The following is a 20,381-nucleotide window of genomic DNA, read 5'->3' as shown; positions in this document are numbered from 1 at the left end:
CAATATTGGTGATCCATGGACAAAAGCAGAATTTGTATAGTGTGGCTTTTGGGTAGCAGTGTCTCAGAATAGGTAGGATTGATAAGAGGTGGCTGTACAAATGATGTTCTGAGCAGTGAATTAATTTTGTTACCTACTTCATGCTTAAAAGGAAAATTAATCCGCTTCAGGTCTTATTTTCAATGAAGACAGTTAAAAAATGATTATTCTAATGCAACATGCAATTTAAGAACCTACAAAAATTAACTAAATAGCACACCGAATTGGACACCAGATCCCTCTGTGAGCACCGGGTTCTAAAGCAAGCTGTGCCCTTACCGTGTCTGTCAAGGATTTTGCACAGTGAATGAGAGGAGGCAGAGTTCCAGAGCTCTGCAGAACAGGAAGGACCTGTGCGAGTGCCTGTACCCAGCGCGCAGGGCATGGCTAGAGCGTGGTCTGTCCGTCTGCACTGCTGCTTCCTTTGCCTGCTCTGCCAGCCCTCGCTTCGTGGAAGTGTAATCTGAGACAGGGCAAGAGCCCTGATCCTGGGGGGAAAGGGGGAGGGAGGGAATCTTTTCTCTCTGTGAAATCTTAGTGCAAAGTAGAGGCAGGTTCCTCAAGCCCAGAGTGGGATTTTCGGGAAGGAGAGTGCCCCGCCCTGGAGCTACGAGCAGCCGGGACAGGAGGGGAGAGCTGGAGCAAGGCTTGACCACAGTGGTAGAGGCCCAGAGCCAGTGCTGGGGCCCTCCGGTGCCACGGAAGGCATTTGCTTTCATCTTGACTCTTTCCTACTTGCGTTGCTGCCTGCCTGAGTGATCCCGATGGTGAGATCCTCTCTCTTGCAGAGCTGCCGGCTGAGTCAAGCAGAGTAGCCTGAGCTGCCATCAGAGTCTTCATCAGCTGGAAGTACCAAACCACTTTCTCAGGGCAGGTTAAGTCCTGCCTGTGGCATTTTGTGACGGGCCATGTAAATCCTGGCAGGCAAAAATCCTGCTGCCAGGCTGGCGGAAAAGTGGCGAGCAAGCAGAGCACCACCAGCACAGCTTTCTCCAAAGGCACAGCCTCCCCATCAGTCGGACACTGAGGCAAACCGGGTTTGCTGATAGCCTGGTTTGCAGCCAAGTCTGTGGTGACCTGGTGAGTCCACTGCAGGGTAGACTGGGCACTCGGTATTTAGGAAAATGTGGTAGGAAGCAGGTGTGCCGGTTGGTTCCGGTGTTTTGTTGCAGGTAATGTTTCCTGGAAGAAGTGGATATAATGTGTCTGGAGCTTGACAGTGAAATGAACTGGAAGGTGCATTCACAACCAGTGGAAGGCTAAATTAGTTTCATTCTTCATGGACATTTGAAGAAAAGGATCATGCATTGGAAAAAACGCTGGGGCTGGATGTTATGGATTGAGTAAGCACAAAGATTCCTCTGAGAAAGTGCTGCTGCTGGAGAAGGTAAAGGTGGAGGGCACAAAGCACCGTGGGTGGGTGACCACTGCCCGCCGGGGAAGGCACTGTGCTACCTAATGCAGATGTGATCGTCTGAAGTCAGCAGCTGCTTTTAGTCTTAGTTCCTCTGGAAATGGTCACCAAAAAAAAAAAAAAAAAGAAAAGGCAAGCAAGCAGCTAGCTCTACAATAAAAGTTTATAAAAGTGGACATGAAAGATCTAAGTAGAAATCGGGCTCAGATACATTCAAGTTGCTACCCTAAATACTTAATTATTCACATTAATTTTAACTACATCATACTGGTGAATATTTTCTATCATTTTCATTTGTTACCTGCAATTAGTACATATGCAATTGACTGTTCTAGTGACCTCTGCAGTCTAACGAGCCAGGCTGCAATGAAGGCCTTAGTCCACACAGAAAGTACAGATGGGGATTATCGAGTGTTCTTAATGCATGTTTTCCACGAAAAGTCCTCTGAAATGTGATTGCAGAATACATCCACCAGCATCATAATGGTGGGTCAGATTAAACTTCTGCTCCTGGTACTGACTGCTGCCTCACAGTCCTTCAGTTTTCACTCGGGGCATTGGTTTTGGTCAGTAAATCCCTTTGCTGTTTGCAGTTGCTGGAGTAGGGGCAGATTTCGATATGCTGGGGTCATTAATCCTGGAGTCTCTTTTACTCCCTGGGGTTTGTGTCAGTTTGTCCTGCGGAGCATCCCGGAAGGCTGCTCTTGTGTTACCGACCTTTAGCAGAGGGAGACAATACCACAGGACCTCTGTAGTTCTTGCAACTTTCTGTGTGGTTTGGGCATGGTTAATGAGGATTGCTCTCTGTGGAAGGTGACTATAGGAGTACCAAGTTCTAATTATCGAGCCTAATGCAGGTAAGTGATACCTGAGCAGTGCAGTCCTTGCTTTGTGGCAGCTCAGATATCAGCTTTAACGTTTTGATGCGAACCGCTTTGTGCTTTAACTTCCCCAAGACTAAAAGGAGGGGAAGCATTACCAATCAAACCAGGAATGCTGCTAACAAAGACTAGAAGATGCTGCAGTGGAGACATTCGGCTGTTCAGCCCTGTAGTAACTGCTAGGTACTTGGTGAGGTGCAAACAAATCTCTTTCCAGTTGGATTTCCAAAGGTTGGTAGGGATTTTCATAGCTGTCGTTATTTGAGAGGTTTATTTTTACTTTTCCCTGACTGTAGTTCTGCAATCCTCTCTGTCTAGGGATGAATTATACCTTAAGTTAGAAGTGCATTTTACCTCATTTCCAGCAGGACTGGATATAATTAGATCACAAAAGCTTTTTGTTGAAGTTAACTAGCAATTCTTCAAGAAAGAATTCAAAACTGCACTTTTTCTTGAAGCAAAAGAAATTGCTAACTTTTGGAAGACCTAAGGAATTCTTAATGATATATTTCAAAATTTTTAACAGGAAAATTTCTGATGTCTAGCCTGTGTTATCCTTGGCCAGCTCAACCTCTTTATTATTTTTTTAACACTGTCTTAGCTTAAATAACATAATTCTTTTTTTCTTATTTCTGGTATTTACCCTTCTTTCCCAGTAATTTGTATAGAATAGCCACTCCCTGTTGCAGCCCCAGTTTCTGACTAGAAAATTGATCTCTTGATCTAGTCATTTCTTGGGCACTCTGATAACTTTACTGAACTGGTAACATCTGGTAACTCCAGCTGGAGTTCCTCTTCCCTAATCACAAATTAACCTGCTGACCTCTTAACTCAATCCAGGAGAGCTGTTATAAGGAAGAAGAGTGGTTTATTGGTCTCCACCTAAAAAGCAGCAACATCTATAGGTACATTGGGAATGGTGCTCTCTAACTATAGTTGAGTTTTCTATCACTGATAAAAAACAATATGCTATTGCTGGTCTCCTGGGGATGATTTAGAGAACTTGACTGTTGTTTTTTACCTCCTTGCTTCCTAGTAACTTCTTTTCTGATACATAGCATGGCTGGTTGAATACAAATATAAGTTACTCCAGTAAATTAATTAGATTATTTCCCCTGATGTCCTGCCTCTTGCTGCAGTAACAGCAAAAGGGGTTTCTAACAAGTTAGAGTACTCTCATTTGTCTTTGTGAATTTCATTTTTTCAGACAATTAATGTTGAAGTGATATTTTCATGATTTTACTTCAGTTTCTGGAAGCTTAACTGAAAAAAATTTCTATTTGAATGTCTTTATTTAGGTAATTTTCTGATTTAAAATTATATATTCTATATCTTCTCTTCCAAAAATTATCATAATGGCCGTTTTCTGCTCTGAATTACTTTTCTCCCATTTCTTATATATATTTTGCTCTAGAAAAGCAAGTAGCAAGTTAGAGAACTAAAATGCAAAGGACAATGTTTTCTTGTGTTTTGGTTTTTTAAAAACAATTGACAATATTTAAAATTTAAGGTACTGGTATCATATTTGCTGCCTGGATTTTACATAGAGAGAGATTTGACTGCATTTTTAATTTACCTGCTCTCATGTAACTGTTTGCAATGAGAAATTCAAGCCACTTGGTTTTTCATACTTCCTGACTAAAGGCTGGGATGTTGGGAACCAAGCAATGTGGTTCTTAGGAAACATTTCCTGTACACGTAGCAATAACAGCATTTGTAAATTCCAGCAGCGTGTGGTGAAATTTCACAAATGTCTGGGTGTACTAGGTGTCAGGGATGGGAATCACTTGGCCGCCAGTATCTTTATCCTTGGCTGTGGTACATGAAAAGTGTTGGGAATGAGTTTTCAGAGTCATGGGAATAATGAGCCAACGCTTTTGAGGTTTTTTTCTTTTAAATCCACAACCACTTGTTTGTTGGGCAATAGGTGAGAAGCAACGGGCACGCAGCACTGCAGCGTTAATTTTGCCAAGTAACATTTCAGTGTTATCTAGTGTTATGTCAGAATTATCTAGACCCTGTTGCCTGCTGGGTTTAAAGCCCTCGGCACTCAGAATTCCTCCTCATTGATTATCTCAAGGAGCCTTCCTGGCTACTGTTTCTCATCAGAGGACACCGTGGTCCCACAAATCGTCGTTGCTCTTTATCCCAGCAGTTCAAATGAGATTTCTTCTAGAGAAACACACTGGGGCGCTGGACATTCTGACTTCACAGAACAGACTACACCTTGACTGATACTGGTCACCGGAAGTTTAGTCAAATAAAGGGAAAATTCAGTCCTAAAAGCTTATAAATAACACAAACTGCCCTGCTGTATTTATTCCCAGATAAAATCCAAAATGTCTCTCTCGTCCCTTCGGATGGGGATCTCATGGGGTGCATGGTACACCCAGGACTGGGCAGGAGCTGTTATATTCTCCTTGGGAGGTGGAGGGGGAGAAAAGGTGAAAATCGCGGCAATGATTTAAAATTTCCCTCAGAGGGTGAAGCAGGGTGAAGCAAAAACCATTTGATCTGGTAACTGAGCAAACTCTGTTGAAATGCCCACGTCTCTCTGTGGACCATCTCCTGTGCTTAGCTGACGGTGAATTGTTCACCAAACGAGGGGCAAGCTGCTCCCTCCCACCTTTCCCGTACAGCCTGGGGGGATGCATGCAGGGCCGGTGCTGGGGGAGGAGTAGGGGAATCCTAGCTGAGATTAGATACAAATACTCGATTTGAGCGCACTGACCTCCAGGGCCCTTGCAGAGAGAAACTGGGGTGACAGTCCGGGAAAATGCATCTCAGTGGCTGCTTGCTTCTTGTCCCTGGTCGTCACCAGCTCTTTTCTGTCATCCCAGCCTGCCTTCTCTCGTGACAGCAGCATTTCCCATGTGCCGAACGGCCTGACTCCCTCTCTGTGATTCCAATCGAGTAGAAAAGAAAATATCAAATTGAAACATTTTTGCTTAGCCTTTAGAATCTGAATTTGCTGTCGGTTCAGCATCTCTGTTGCAGGGCTACAAATTATTCCTAAGGAAAGCTAAGAAAGCCCTGTCCTTTCCAGTTAGGCTGAAGCTCGGCTGGGCATGCAGACTGTGACTTTTCTGTGGACAGGTCAGGTGCCGGTCGCCTTTTCCAACGAGGGCTCTGCTGCAGGCTGGAAATTTATATCTCTTGGGAAATATCCTATTGAAGAGTGACATTGAAAGGACAGTACACTTTCCTGTGAAGTGACAAGTTTTGTATGTTTTTGCTGGACGTATTGAATGTGATCAGACAAGGAATTGGTTTGTGCTCTTGTTTGTACATTTGTAGAGTAATCTGATAGGTCTAGCTCCTCACTCTTCCTTGTGTGAGTCTCCCGCAGAATATAAGAAGAGAAGCACGCTGAGAAGTAGCTAAAAAATGGGCATAGTCCCTGAAGCTGATTTGACATTCAAACAGAATGCCTGTGATAGGAGAGGGATGAAATTGAATCTCCTGCAAATATTCAGCAACAGCTTAAGGAGTAAGGAGCAAAACTTCCGTTGTACCTGTGGGCCGTAGTAACCTTTCAAAGAGCAGGCACAGCTTTGGGGAACTGTATTTGTTCCTGGGTGATGACTCCCAGGTCTAAGTTATTTAGTGAGCTCAGCAGGCACTGGCTGCCTGGCTGTGGAGGTCCTCACATGCTCAGCTTCTCTGCGTGTTTGTACCAGCTTTCAGGAACAATTTTGAAGTGCCACCTGTGGCACTGGTACACCTGGGGTCCATCCACAGCTGGGTATTGGAGCATTTCCTACTTATTAGCAATTCTCAACGTTGCTTAAAAAGAGAGACAAATACCTGTACCAAAGTCACCTGGCAAGCTTTTAGGACAGACTTGTTTTCATTTAAGTAATTTAAATTTGTTCACAGCAATGAATGGCAGTGTCAGCACGGTTCTGCCTCATGTCTAGTGACGCTACAGATGAAATTATGGCTTTGTGAGTAGCTGATTTCTGTTTGGCCTACAAAAGGTCATGACTCTGGAGTGGTTATTGTTTGTCAGGCACTGTAGTTACACATAGGAATACACAACTTTAATGATGGCAGCTCAGCAAGAGGCTGAGGATGTGCTTCATGGGATTCCTTTGTTTCGGAGTCCCTTTCTTCCAGTGTCTTTCATCCTGCCCCACAAACAAGGATGTAGGTTTGCAAGTCAAAGCAGAATAATGTACTTCAATGGTGCTGGCTTCTGTGAAATGTAACTCACAGCATGTGGTCATGCTTTGCATTGAACTGTTTAGGATTATTTAAAATTCTGTGCCTTTTTATTTTTATCCGGCCTGAAAAGAGTGGATGGCCTAAAACGGTGCTTTATTTTGCACTGCTGTGTATAGGGTACCAAACATGAAGAACAGTTTGAGTTTTTAACTGTTTTATTGTCAACCATTACTTTTAAAGTTATTTTCAGTAAGATACTTGATTCAGAACTTACTAACTTGCATATTCTGTTGTAATTGGGTTTTACCAGTTATCACAGTTGTTCCAATGGTGACTCTGCTGATATATTTTAAGGAGGAAAAAGGGAAGAAAACATTTGTGCTCTTTGAAGGAGCTTTTTAATCTACCTTGCTATTATTTGCTTACTAATCTAATTCTGTGTACTGATTATGTAAAACTTACATTATTTCACGATGTTTTGTACCTAATTTTAGCTGGCATTTAGTCCTTACCACTGACTTTAGATAATACCCCTGCACATTTAATGCATTTCCATATAAAATTCTTACTAAGGTGTTAATCCTGTATTATGAAAGTCCTTTATCAGTAGAATATGTATTGCACTAACCCTAAATGCTATACTCAAACTACTGACTGACCTCACAACAGCAAGGTACAAGGGCCTGTGATGTTCTTCAGAATCCTGATGCGTTTACCAGATCTGCTCAGACTGAATTACCTGAAAGGTGTAATCTGTAAAAGCATTTGTGCATGCAGTTTTTTCCACACTGCCTCAGCAAGTAGTCTCTAATCATACTGTTTAGCAAGTATCACTGAACAGAAGTGTATAATTTTTTTATAATAAGCTCCACTCAACTTAATTTACTCTGATTTAAAAAAAAAAGAAAAAAAAATCTCTAACCAGATTACTTGGAAAGTCCTTAGTATGTATTGTGTATTTCTTGGTGCTGAAGACTTTCAGCGGCAAAAGCTCTTGCTTCCATCTTTTGGGTGAGAAAAAATTCAAGAAAATAGGCTGAGCTGTGCTATATCCCTGGTCTTTTGAATTCTTGCACCTTGAATTCTGAAAAGCAGGTCTTAACTGCCTTAAAGCTCTTTTAGGATGAGGGTCATTTGAACAGGCCTAATTTTTTCTGTCTCAGTCAGAAAAGACAATAATTTGTGTTAATATCATATAGCTAATGAAATAAATTTCATCAGTTACTAGTGCTTCTCCTGTGGTCTTTGATATGGTTTCAGAATCAGTGACTTCATTTCAAGGCTAGTTTTAGCTTTTTCTATACTGCCATCTTGCTTTAGGACATGCCCACTCCATTGCTGTGGAGGGCACCAGCCCTAATAATGAGCCCATACATCTGGAGTTCAGTTATGCAAAGAAAGTTATGATTACAGGAACCATTTATTTGAGAGTTGAAGAGAAAACCAGTAGTTTTCTCATATGGATGCTGTTTGGCATGGCCTCATTAACAGTGTGAGGAAAGTATAACCTTGTTTCTTTAACTTGGTGTAACCCCAGAAAACTTCACAGCCCATGGAGGTCAAAAGTGCCCTTGCATTGGGTTACAGAAAGCAGGGTGGTCGAGGTTGGAGGTACAGGTACTGGCTCCAGCTAAACCAGATGACTGCTGTACTTTTTCATTCCTATCCTACTGCCTGCTCAAAGCAGGGTCAGCTGTGGACTCAGACCAGGCTGTTCGGGGCTTTATTCAGTCACAGCTTGGGAACTGCCCAGGGCTGGAAGCTGCACAAGCTCTCTGGGCACACTGTTCCACAGCTATGCTGTCCTTAAAGGTGAAAAGGTTTTCATTACAGCAAATCAGAACCTCTTCTGTTCCAGCAGGCGCCTGTTGTGTTTCATTGTCTCACCACACACTCCTGTGCAGAGCTCGGCCCTATCTTCTCAAGGGACTGCTGTCAGGTCCCCCCAAAGCTATTTCTTCTCCAGGTTCTGTAAGAGCCATTCTCTCAGCTGTGGTTCCCAGGGCAGGTGTTCCAGGCCTGCCCATCTTGGTGTCTCTCTGCTGAATTTGCCTCCATCTCTTAGGTGCTTCACAGACTGCATAATTTACTTTTCCCCCTGAAATTGTTCTACATTTTCAACACCCCACAGGCGCGCACACACATCTCTGTAATTTCCTTTGGAGCCTTCACCTTGGTGTGTGGGATTCAACAACCCAGTATCTTCACCGTAAGGATTCTGTTAAACTGGCTTTTGAAAAGACATTTACTGAGTCTTCTGTTATACAGTGGAGTTGCTCGGTTGTTGTCTTCTGTGACATCCTTTTGGCTGAAATTTGGATGAACTGAAACATGAAAAGGGTGTTTTATAGCACTAAAGCCATGGAGACAGGTTTGTGAACTGCAGACGAGAGTCCTCGAATTCAAATTATGCTGTTTAATTGGCAGTGTTCAAACAACTCCTCTGAGACCTCTTGTGGTGGTAAAGATGCTGCTTTTTTATTTTCTAAACTGGTTTGTTTTGTTTTGTTTTTCCCTGTGGACCATAAATTCCTAATGAAAGGGTGCAGAAACTTATTTTCTAGCAAGGGGATATCTTTAAAGTTGGATATCCAGCTAGGGAGAGTGGAAGGAAAAGTGGCTGTGCACATCCACAGCATCCCAGGCTTCCCAGGCAGGTGTGAAGTTGCCCCCATACCGTTAAAGTTTTGTTCTCAGATGAATGAAAAACCTCCCTGCAGTGGGAGTTGTCCTAAAACAAGATCTGAGGCGTGCTTGGTTCCACTGCATTGTGTGATGGTGGCTCCTGTCCTCACTCCGAGCCAGAGGCCTGGGTCCAAGGGAAGCTACAACTGCACAAGCTCTCTGACAGCTTCTTCTGCATAGGGTGGGACACGGGCAGGCATTGCCTGGGAGTGAGCTGTCATGAGCTCTGTCCCTGTGATCCACGATTTGCTGGAAAACCTCTGCAGGGAGCTGTGTTCTCTTTGGAACAGCTCTGTGGGTGCTGCTCCTCTGAAGGCCTAGTACGTGACTTCCCTGGGCTGGGGTATATGTGAGCTGAAGCTGGGGAACGTACAAAGGGGAGGGGAAATGTGACCACAGGTATATCTTACTTCCAAGCTCTATATCATAAACTTTTTGTGGCCGCCTTTTATGTGACAGCATGCTTCCAGGCAAAGGAGGCAGCAGGAACATTGCAGCAGTTGGAGCTGAGCTTTAGCTGTACAGGCACAGGAATGTACAACTTCATCCTGATGCTTTTATAGTCAATCTTTCACTGTATAGGTAAGTACTTAGTCAACCCCCAGTACTGCTTGCTGCTTAGAACAAAGGTTTGGACATTAAAGAGCTATTTGAATGTCTGAGAGTTATTGCAGAAGAGAGGGCACAAGCTGGAAGCAAGGAAAAGGCAGAGCAGTTTTAGCGGAGAAATGCCAGGGTTGCGAAGGGGATTTTTTGGACGAGGCCAAGTGGAAAAGCTGTGCTTGTTTCAAATTCCTGTAGCAGTGGCTGGCAGCACCTCAGGACAGTTAAAGGAGTCAGAGACATTGCCAGTGGCTTGCTTATTCCTGTTTGGTTGTTTGGCTCCTTGGTGCTTGTTTTGCAACTTGCTTGGGACTGTTTAATTTTGTGTTATTTTTTTATCTCCTTGCAATGAACATTTTGAATCACACTGTCTTTTACAACCAAACCTGACACTGAATGCTGAAGTGGTTAAAGATGACCTTCCTTGCTATCAGCTGTGCTCTGTATGTTCAATGCATATGTGAATTGGCTTAAAAGCTATCAGCATGCTACATTATATGAAAAAGAATTATCTGCAGTGGTGTTGCTCATAGCTGAATTTTTCTGTCAGTTATGCAGTTAATGCCCCAAAGGTAGATGTGCTTATATAGTTTTGCTTATAGTTTATAGTTTATATAGTTTTGGCTGTTCTCCCAGCTGTGAAACAAAGATCTCTGGACGCCTTGGGCTGTGTTCTCTTGAACAGTGGATTTGAAGCTGCATTCTTGCCCATGTGTTCAGGCAGTACCTCTGGAGCTTGAAACCTGCTCCCGAGATGCTCTTGGAGCATCCAAGTGGACATGTCAGTGGCCCTGCTAAGAGCTGAAGGGCTTCATCTCTTTGAAGGGCAGAGATACACATTTCAATGGCAAAAACTTACCTACTGCACTCAGTTTAAGGAAAATGGTACCACACTGAATGTATTGGTGTCTGCTGTGTGACTTGTTCCTATCCAGGGACTTGGGCAGAGGTTGCAGGAGAGAGTTTTTCCTATTCTTCCTGAATCTTGCTTTGTTTTCACAAAAACATAGCTGCCTGTGGGCTTTTTAATAGCTGTTGAAAGAAACTATGACTGTGGGTTGCCATTAGGACTATGATTAGAGTGAGGATTTGATGATGGCTCTTGGCTAGAAACCTCAGAAAGCACTTAGAAGTCATATTTCCAAAAGTTCATAACGCTTGCATTTGGGAATAGGCTTTTGCGTATTGTTGGGAAGGCAGAAAAAGTGGTTGGTTTTTGTTTGGGTTATTTCTTATCAAGTTGCATGGCATCATAGTTTGAAAGTTTTAAAGAATAAAATGTTAATAAGAACTTAGTAAGGATAAGGATAAGTTAATCATAGAAAGTTGGGAACTGTAAAAACCAGAAATTCCAACCAAATGGAGGGCACTCTTTGCCTAAATGTCCTGATTTGGGAGCCTCTGTCCAGGCAGGAATCAGTAGGTACAGAAACCTGACATTTTCATGTGTTTGTAGCTTCTTTGATGAAGAAGCGTTGGTGACCTTAAACTAACATTTAATCGTTTCTCTGAGAGTTGTACAAAATAATCAACAGATATTGTTAGCTGTTCCTGAGAGCTGTTGTTTGTTTCAGTAAGATTAAACACATTACAAGACTTGAGAGTTTCATTTAATTGAACTATTTACTCTTTGCTTCACTAAAAGGGTGTTTCTGAAAACAGGATCTAGTACAGAGTACTCATGCCAAAATAGTTTCTCTGTTATATACTTAAAATTGAAAATGTTTATCTTAACTGCCTTTATAATTTACACAGAATTTTTATTCTTTAATAAGAACACATCTTGTAAAAGCATTAATGTTCAAAAAGGAGTTTGCTAGAGTTCCCAACTTTCTATGATATTCTTATTAGCATTTTATTCCTTTAAATTCTTTAACTATAAAATGTGATTTTTGCTATAAAATGTGACCACGATACACTCTAGTCTATAGAAAAGCAGAAGCCTTGCAGTTGGTAGCAGTACTACTCTTGCTTATGATCTTCCTGGTACAATTCTGCAAAAAGTGAATTACATCAAACATGCCAAGGCTGTCATGCAGAGAGGCACAGGATCCGTGGCATCTTTTGTATAAGCCATTCCATGACAGATCCTCCCAACTACAAAACAGAAACATTAATCTTCTATTTCCATATGCTGTGTCTTCTCTTTATCAACAGGTGTTTCGGGGTTTTTTTCTGGAATGGATTTACTCCTAGCCCTTTATTGTTCTGTAAGCAGTTTACCTGAACTTTTAAGAAGTAAATTGAGTGCTGTTGTAGTAAATGCCTCTGTGTTCACTCCCCAGAATTCGCCTGGGTTTCACCCAGATAAAACTTGTCTTGTATGTAATTTTTCTGAAGAGCCTGAAGATGCAAAAACTCTGCAATTGTTAAAAAACTCAGTGAAAAATGGTAATGCTCACATTACAGAGATGGAACAATACCACTTTGTGCTAGTCAAGAATACCCAGAGGCTTTTCTGTGTCTGAGTTTTGTTATCCAATGCTCATATTACAGATGACTTCCCACATTGCAATCGGTAAGTGCTACGAAAAGGGTATTCTTGGGTTTTAGGTGTCCAGGTAATGAGCAGAGTTTGAACAGACCTGTAAAGCAAACGGAAGGATAAGAATACCTGAGCCCTGGCCAGCTGCCAAGATTGGCTTTGGTTAACGTAGTTCTGCAAAACCTGCAGAGTGTGGAAGGGAATGGGGCTGTGTCTAAACCATCAAGGGAGAAGCTGAGTTCCTTGACTGCTGACAGGTTCCCTGCACAAAGGTGTAACCAAGGCCTTCCTAAGACTAGGAAGAAAGCAGGAAGGTGATTGTCATCAGATCTACATAGAGTCGGGAAGTGGGCAGGGGATTCTGCAGGGTTTTTGAGCTGTGAAAGGACGAACACTGAGGAGCTTTAACGAGCATGGTGCTCTGGTGAGTTTGCATTAGGCCTATGAAACACAGCTTGCACAAATTGTTAAGTCTTCTCCATGTGCAAATCTATTTTATGATCATCAGCTTTTATGTATTTACAACAAACTTGGGAGAATATTTGAAGTGCAACAACAGTTATTTAGCTATGGAAAGTAAATCTACGAAGTTTTTAATAAAAACTAGATAGACGCTTGTAGGGTACTGCCTGGGGCTTTACTCACATTGTTTATCAATGTTGCCAATGATCTAATTCTTGCTTCCACAATTTCGGGTTTTATTTCAAAGTCAGGCGAGAATGATATCTAATATTTATGTTGTTAGCAAGTGGGCACTATTGACTCTGCAACAATCACTTCAGACTTGTGTTCAAACATGATTTTAGATTTGTTAAAATTCCTTCAGTATCAAGCTGGCTTATGCTTAATGTTTTGTTTTAAATATTATTCTGAAACAGCCTTCCCTGAATGGAAACACTGGATTTGAGGCTGCAGAACAGATACAGACAACAGCAACAAGATAACAACTATAAAGATAATTAATACATTTTAATGACACTTGGTATTTTACTCCTTAGCATTCTGGTGCTCTGCAGGAACAAATGGCAAAATTGGCAGCAGCACGGTGTGCTCACAGCAGAGACTTCAGACAGCAAGCTATTCACAAGAGTCATTACTGAATGCTGATGGCCTTTCTGATAGAAAAAGAAAGCTTGCAATGGTTTCTGCACCTGCAAGGAGTTTCCTAGCAACATCACTGAGGAAACTGTATGCCAGGATTTTCTTTTCAGAGTTCTTTTTGTTGAATATAGCAGCAGTTGTAAAACAAAGGTCAGGAGCAACTTAAGCTCTTCAAAGCAATGTTGTGTATTTCATTTACTCAGAGAAGTGTTTGTGTTGTAGTTTTCTGCCTAGAGGATAAATATTGGGTTACAGTGTCATCCAATAGACAACTGCGGTTTAGTTAAATGTGAACATCGCTTAATATAAAATGTCACTTTTTACTTGCGGGAAAATTCCTGTTAGCATTTAACACTGGGTCATGCCTTGTGAGGGAACCAGAAGTCCCTGCTGCCTTCTGCCTGCCCTGGCAGCTGGGCACAGCCAGGGGCTTTCTGTGCAGCACGGAACAGAGGAGCGCAGAACATCACCTGGTCGAGGGAACAGACCATTAGTCTAACTAAAGAAAAAGAAGAAAGGTGGGGCTTTTTGGTTTTTTGTTTGTCTGAGAAGGTGTATGCGGTCGTTGTCTCACTGCGTTCACAGACCTCAGGTGAGTCCCTGCTTCATGCCTTGTTATCAACAACTTCATGGAAAATACTTATTTCAGCTACATCATGCACAGGTATTGTGTCAGAAGTACTTCCTGGGCTTGTCCTTACTGGCTTTGCCATCTTGGGAAGGGGAGACGACAGATTTTATCTGTGTTTTAAGGATGGGGGAATTAAGGTGAAGGACTAAGACCCTTTTCAGCCCTCTGGGCTGGGGTTGCAGAGTCACTGGGGAAGCTGGGCCACACTCTTGGCCCCTCCAAACTTCTGCTTTTGTCATGCAGAACAGGGACAATGTTTTTGTCTCCTACCAGGACAGGTAGTGAGGTAGCCTGAAAAATGCATGCAGCTGTAATAAACGTTTTTGCTCCCTACCCAGTATACTAAATAATCTCTAGTTCTAGAGCCCAGTCTAAAAGTGGCATTTTACCATTTCTATTCAATTTTATGTGCTAGAGAAGGGACAAAGACTATTACATGTCTTTTTTTCCCCTTGTGTTCTGACTTGGTGAAAACATTTTGTACTTAGATTGTTGGAAGCTGACCTTTTCCCATTAGCTACTTGGAGAAATACAGGTTCTGCATGGTTTAACATGTAAGCAGTCCTCTAAAAAATCAGCAGTCGTTAGAAATAATTCTCTCAGCTCCCTGTTTATTAATCTAAATTATGAGTTTGGCTGGAATTTTATACCAAACAAACTAACATGCTTAAGGCAACCTTCTGTTTCCTTCATTACAAAGGCTCTTGACAAGTGCTAGCACCACTTTCCTCCTCTCAGAAATATTTCCAAGTAATTTGCCAAAGAAAATTAGCTGAGGATAAGGGAAATTTTCAGTGGAAATCTTTCACAGCTAACAGAAGAAATGAAACACTATTCCATTCAAATAATTTTCTTTTCTTTTAGGTGATGTGACTCCTGCTCTCATGAATCCTCTCCTCCAGTCAGGCTCTGTTCCTTTGGCAGAAGGAATATGTTGGACCATATCAGACATGAATGCAGATCATGTGATGGTCACAGAGGAAACTTTAATGGAGCAGTTAGTGAAAAATTATCCAGGTAACGTGTTTGTTTCTTCCTCCTTTAAAAAGTGGCTGTATCATCAAGCTTGAGTTTTTGATAGAGGACAAGGGAATGTTTACAAGCAAAGCTGGCAAGGTGAAGGAGGGTAAGTTAACAGGCACCTGATAGAATACATGAATGTGCAAACTTCTCATTAATCTGTGAGTGTCACTACATTGACTTGGATGTAATCCTTTTCATAGATTGTAATAAATCTTTGAGAATAAGAGGGAACTGAGTGCAGTGGCATGTGGAGAGTATGCCCTTTCCAGAGGGTGGGAAAACACAGAAGTGGTATTTATGTGCCAGATATGGAATTGCATAAAATAGACTGTTAGATCACAGAGACTCTAAGGCATCCTGTAAGAGACAGGAACACAGCTGACTTTGACTACAAAGGGACTGGGTAGGAGTCTACATCTGGTGTTTGCTATCAAAAAATATAACCAGCCTCAAATTCAGGTTTGTTGGTCATAGCCAAGCCATTTCCTTCCTAAAAGCAAATTACTTACACTAAGTTCATCACTTCTAGCTCAGCTGGTTGGAGCACAGTGCTAATAATGCCAAGGTGGTGCATTTGATTCCTATATGGGCCATTCAAGCTGGACTTGATGATCCTTGCGGGCCCTTCCAACTCAAAATATTGATTCTCAGATTTTGATAGGGTGGCAGCTACTTCCCTTAAATGTTTTCTGTAAATCTGAAAAATATCCCATTTCCCTGCAACATCAAAGTGCTAATGTGTTTGAGACTTTGTACAGTCTCATCATGGCCCTCTCAGTAGGCCATTTTATTTGAAAACTTTTCTGGTTTGAAATAGCTTGTCTCTTTGTTGTAGGCATTGCAGTGCCCTCCCACAATTTATTGTATAATATCCTTGGCGCTCTAATTAAGGAAAGAAAAATCTATCATACAGGAGAAGGATATTTCATTGTGACTCCCAACACATACTTTATCACAAATGAGGCCACAGAAGACAACAGAAGGGTCCTGTTGGAGGACAGTTCTTGCTGTTCATCGCCTTCCATCACTTACCTGGTAAACATTAAGCCCTGTGCAGACCTAGTGAAAGAAAACATTCCTACAGTAACCCATTACAGATCCTGCCATTGTTTCCCTGACCAAAATATGCTCTGTGAACAAAGACATCAGCAGGTAATGAGCCATGAATCTAATGGAGAGGGAAAGAGAGGCTGCAGTGAATTGAAGCCTTCAATTCAAACTCAAGGGATCTCTGCACCTGCTGAGAATCGTTCCTGGGACACCATCAAATCTCTGGCATCTGTGAAAGCAAAACTGAAAAGCAAAAGGTTTGGCATTGGTATTTTCTGGAGAAGTGGTTCTAAAAAAGAAAAACACAAGAAGGAGTACTCCACTTTTTCAGCCCAGTTTCCTCCTCAGGAGTGGCCAGTCAGGGATGAAGATGACTTAGACAATATTCCACGTGATATTGAACATGAAATCATCAGGTGTATTAACCCTACTCTTACAGTTGATAATTTGATTAAACACACAATATTAATGCAGAAGTTTGAGGAGCAGAAAAAATATATCAGTAAAGAGAAAAAATATATCAGTAGTGGTACCTCAGCTGAAGTGTCAATAGTCAGGCAAAACCATCATCTTTCAAAGGATTGTATTCAAAAGACATCAAGTAAAATAGCAAAACACACCAGGAAAACCAAATCAAAGAAAGAAAAGCAGATTAGCAGGAGCAGCGGGAAATCTCACATACAGAAGCCAACATCTCAAAATGTGAAACTGGAAGAGAACATTTCACTGCCCATCAAAAACCAAGAGCCACCTGATGTAGCAGTGGAATCCCATTTGATATATAAGAAGCAGATTAAGAATCCTTTTCAGGATCTGCCATGGATACCTCACAGCTTTCATTCAAGAGGGTACCAAGGTGTTTTTAACAGTCAGCTGAAGTGCCAGACTCAAAAGCAAGGAAGGGCTTTCCAAAGGCCACAGTCTTTGGCCTCCTCAAGACCCTTCAGCTGTGAAACTGAACAGCTGGCTGTAGAAACTGAGGCTGACAAAGCTAAGCAAAACAACCTACTCCATGCTAATAGGTCTCACCTTCAACTAAAGAAAGACAATTTAAGTGAAAATGGTAGTTATCTACAAGTCAGTAATCTGCAAATAGATAATAAAAGTAAATACTTTCTGGAGAGTAATATTTCTGAAGAAAATGTCTATAAAAGAACAGTAAAAAAAAAGTCCCCTTGCTCCTACATTGAAGATAGTGGTGTGTGCAAAGAAAATGTGGAATTTCCATTCTATCTGAAAGATGAGCATTGCAGACGCAAAGCTGACACTGTATGTGAGTTGTTAGATGGAACAGCCAATGAATTTCAAAATGTCCATCTTTCAAATTACATAGCCAGTGTTAATCTGGCCAAAAAAAATGGTGTGAAATACAGACCAAAGACTGATAAAAAGAGTGAACTTATATTTAACTGTGACTGTGCCAGCCATCCTGGATCAATGGAGCTGGAAAGTGAAGGATTTACTGATAACTTCCGTCTTCTGGACCAAAAGGGACGTGATGGTGACACCTGTAACTTGTCACATCTGGATGAGAATTCTGAAGGCCATGCACCATGTCACCTGCCTCCTGGCCATGCCTTTTCAGACACAAGAGACTGGAGTACAGCTGTGCAAAAGCCAGGGGCAGCTGTGTCCTTAAAAGCCTGTAAGGTTAGTACTTGTGCTGGCCAGCACAACACAACTGTAAATGAATGCAACTCTGGAGAGCACGGATATAGGGGACATGCTAGCTTTGCAGAATCAACAGACAGCTCAAAAGAGCATCCAAAACCAGACTCCACAGAAGAAAGCTGGTTGTGCAGTCAGGTTCTTCTGAAAGGTCACAGAAAGGATAAAGAAACTGGCCTTACTGAATGTGGGAATGGCTCAGCTGTGGCAGATTGCTGCCACGCTGACGAGGCTGACTCTGATGCTGACACTTCGCAGAACTTCACCCATGAGGTAGGAGAAGGAGAAGCACTCTGTGCCTTGGACTCGCAGATTAAAGAAGTGAGAAACCCTCTAGGAAAGAAAGATATGTTTTTTAAGAATACATGTCCTGTGATCCCAGAACAGAAACACTCAGAAGGGACAGAAAACCACAGCATTACAGGAGACAGTGGAATTGACTCCCCAAGGTAAGAAAACACATGAAACTAAGTAAGGTGTTTTATCTTCAAAGTGACCATCAGATTTAGGCAGAAATGATGCAGTAAATCATAAACTCCCTCCTCAACAACAAAATTCTTATTATATTTTAAAACTTCAGTGTTATTGATCCAGAAATACTCAAACTGTATAGTTCTGCTAAGTCTTTTTACATGAACATTTTCTCACATCAGTTATACAAATGCTGCTGTTTGTCTTTTGCATTTGTTGTCATGAGGCAAGAAAACAGTATGAGATCTGTCCTGCAGGTAGAGATGGCCAAGCGCAGAAATGTTAAGAAACATGGTGTTTGATAAACTCGGTGTTAAACACAGTGTTTGATAAGCTCCTGTTAGCAGGCAGGTTCAGCTCACATAGATCTCACCATATGACACTAGATATTGTCATAGTTTCTCCAGTTGTACATAAAGAATAGAGATCCAATAAAAATTTAAAGTAGAAAATACCATCTGACTTGCCCACAATAGACAGGAGAATGTGTACATCACCTGCGCTTTCATAGTGTATGTTTTGCCTGTAATTACACCTGAAAATCCCTTAATGGACAACAAATTGGCAAGAAACAATCTTTTACACAGTTGTACACGGAGACCTCCAAAACTTAACAAAATTGGCAAGAACCTATGTTAAAAATCACATCCTTTTTTTTTACATTTTCTTAGTATCTTAAATGAGTAGTATTTAACTAATTAAACCATTGGAGTTCTCATTAGTTTTGTACTGTCACCTTGAGAAGCTGGTATATGAAGGAACAAACCACAAACTACAGTTTCTAAGGAAATTCTGCTAATTGTTAATCTTTTCCTTAAGCAGCTCTTGGCTGTGCACGCTTCCAAGCACACTTTCTGTGTATTACTTGGACACGAACACTCGAAATCTTAGCAAAATGTATTTCAGAGGATCATTTTTACTGTTTGTACTGATGCCATCTGCGGCACTAAAAGCTAAGCCAACTCAGTTTGTTTTTGGAATATGAAGTCTGACTTCTAATAATTCTATTATTTTAGGTGGACTGAAAAGAAGATGAAGCTTCCTGCCAAATTCTAAAAGTATAAATATCAATGCAAAGAGGAGGGCAAGTGAAAGGACAATTGCAACAAAATTCCTTACTTCATCTAACCCTGGTCATGAATATTTGATTATTTTTTTAATGAGCTTTGTAAACTTTCCCCTTGTAACAAGGTACCCATACTGTCAATGCAGCCAGTCACATCAGTGAGGCTGTCTCTAAATCAAAGCTGTTAGTTAAAACTTTTGACAATGGTGTTTGGAGAGGTCATGTGTATTTTGTTTGCCCTCATCTTTAATGATTTTTTGTGTGTCTCTGTGATAATAAAAATGAGAACTGGCGTTCTTCATTCAGACCCACACCATTGGCCTGGAAAGGGCTTGTGCTGCTCTAATAGGAACTGCAGTAGGACAGGGCTGTTTAACATTGTAATTCTGGAGAGCGTTTCCTACTTGTGCCACAGAAATTAGAGCATGCTTCACCTTCCCTGCAGGAAAACAAAGCAAATGAACTAGACATGCACCTGGTCACTACAAAAATTCTTTTAATACCAAGGTTCTCTGACTCTGTCCTGCAGCTCTCTCAGCTATCCTCAGCCTACTTGGTGTGTTTGTATCTGACAAGCAGGGTTTAATCTTTGCAAATGAAAAGGTGCTGGTGGCAGGAGACAACAGGTAAGGTCAGTGGCACTGCTTTAAAAGAGGCCCTGCTCGTAGCCCGACCTTCCTATTCCACAAGGAATCAACATCCTGGCAGCTGTCAGGATCGCTTCATAGATTTTACTTCCTAAAACTAATTTTGACTTCTTTCTCCTGATTTATCCCTGTAGTTACAAGCAGATTGTGCTGGGCTCATGCTGCAAATCACTACAGGCTTGAGGTTTTTAAATCGTAGTCATTTGGTCACACTGCCCTTTCCTACTTTGGACTTTTCACAACTGAACGCTTCTCTGCTGTAGTTATAGAGGCTAAAGTCATCAGCTTGTAAAACTACTGGAGATTTGTTCTGGGGAAGGCGCCCTGGCAACAGCCGTGGGCAGAGCCCTCATGGCGGCCCCGTCATGGCGGCCGCCCCCTCACAGCGCGCAACGCGCGCGGGGCGCGCCGGGGCTTGCAGTCCTCTCGTTGTCCCCTAGGGTACGCCGG

The 20,381-nt window shown here is 41.9% G+C and overlaps 1 protein-coding gene across 3 annotated transcripts; it reads left to right on the top strand.

The window, feature by feature from the left end:
* Positions 1-2,556: 2,556 nt before the first annotated feature.
* Positions 2,557-20,305, top strand: STOX1 (storkhead box 1). 3 transcript variants are annotated; one of them, XM_069018991.1, is made up of 4 exons: positions 2,557-2,565; positions 14,871-15,023; positions 15,865-18,196; positions 19,235-20,305. In XM_069018991.1, the coding sequence occupies exons 2-4, from the start codon at positions 14,891-14,893 to the stop codon at positions 19,272-19,274; spliced, it is 2,505 nt and encodes an 834-aa protein (XP_068875092.1). In that variant the 5' UTR covers positions 2,557-2,565; positions 14,871-14,890; the 3' UTR covers positions 19,275-20,305. The 3 variants fall into 3 exon arrangements, with proteins under 3 accessions (XP_068875092.1, XP_068875091.1, XP_068875090.1); XM_069018990.1 differs by lacking the exon at positions 2,557-2,565 and adding an exon at positions 3,175-3,239; XM_069018989.1 differs by lacking the exon at positions 2,557-2,565 and adding an exon at positions 3,235-3,269.
* Positions 20,306-20,381: the final 76 nt, after the last annotated feature.

Source organism: Aphelocoma coerulescens, chromosome 6 (genome assembly GCF_041296385.1).
Source record: "Aphelocoma coerulescens isolate FSJ_1873_10779 chromosome 6, UR_Acoe_1.0, whole genome shotgun sequence".
Taxonomy (NCBI): domain Eukaryota; kingdom Metazoa; phylum Chordata; class Aves; order Passeriformes; family Corvidae; genus Aphelocoma; species Aphelocoma coerulescens.
This window is presented reverse-complemented; position numbering and strand designations above follow the sequence as displayed.

Coding starts and splice junctions, on each gene's coding strand:
- STOX1 (XM_069018989.1), top strand. Junction 15,024..15,864: donor GTTAGTGAAAAATTATCCAG/GTAACGTGTTTG, acceptor TCTTTGTTGTAG/GCATTGCAGTGCCCTCCCAC. Junction 18,197..19,234: donor AGTGGAATTGACTCCCCAAG/GTAAGAAAACAC, acceptor CTATTATTTTAG/GTGGACTGAAAAGAAGATGA.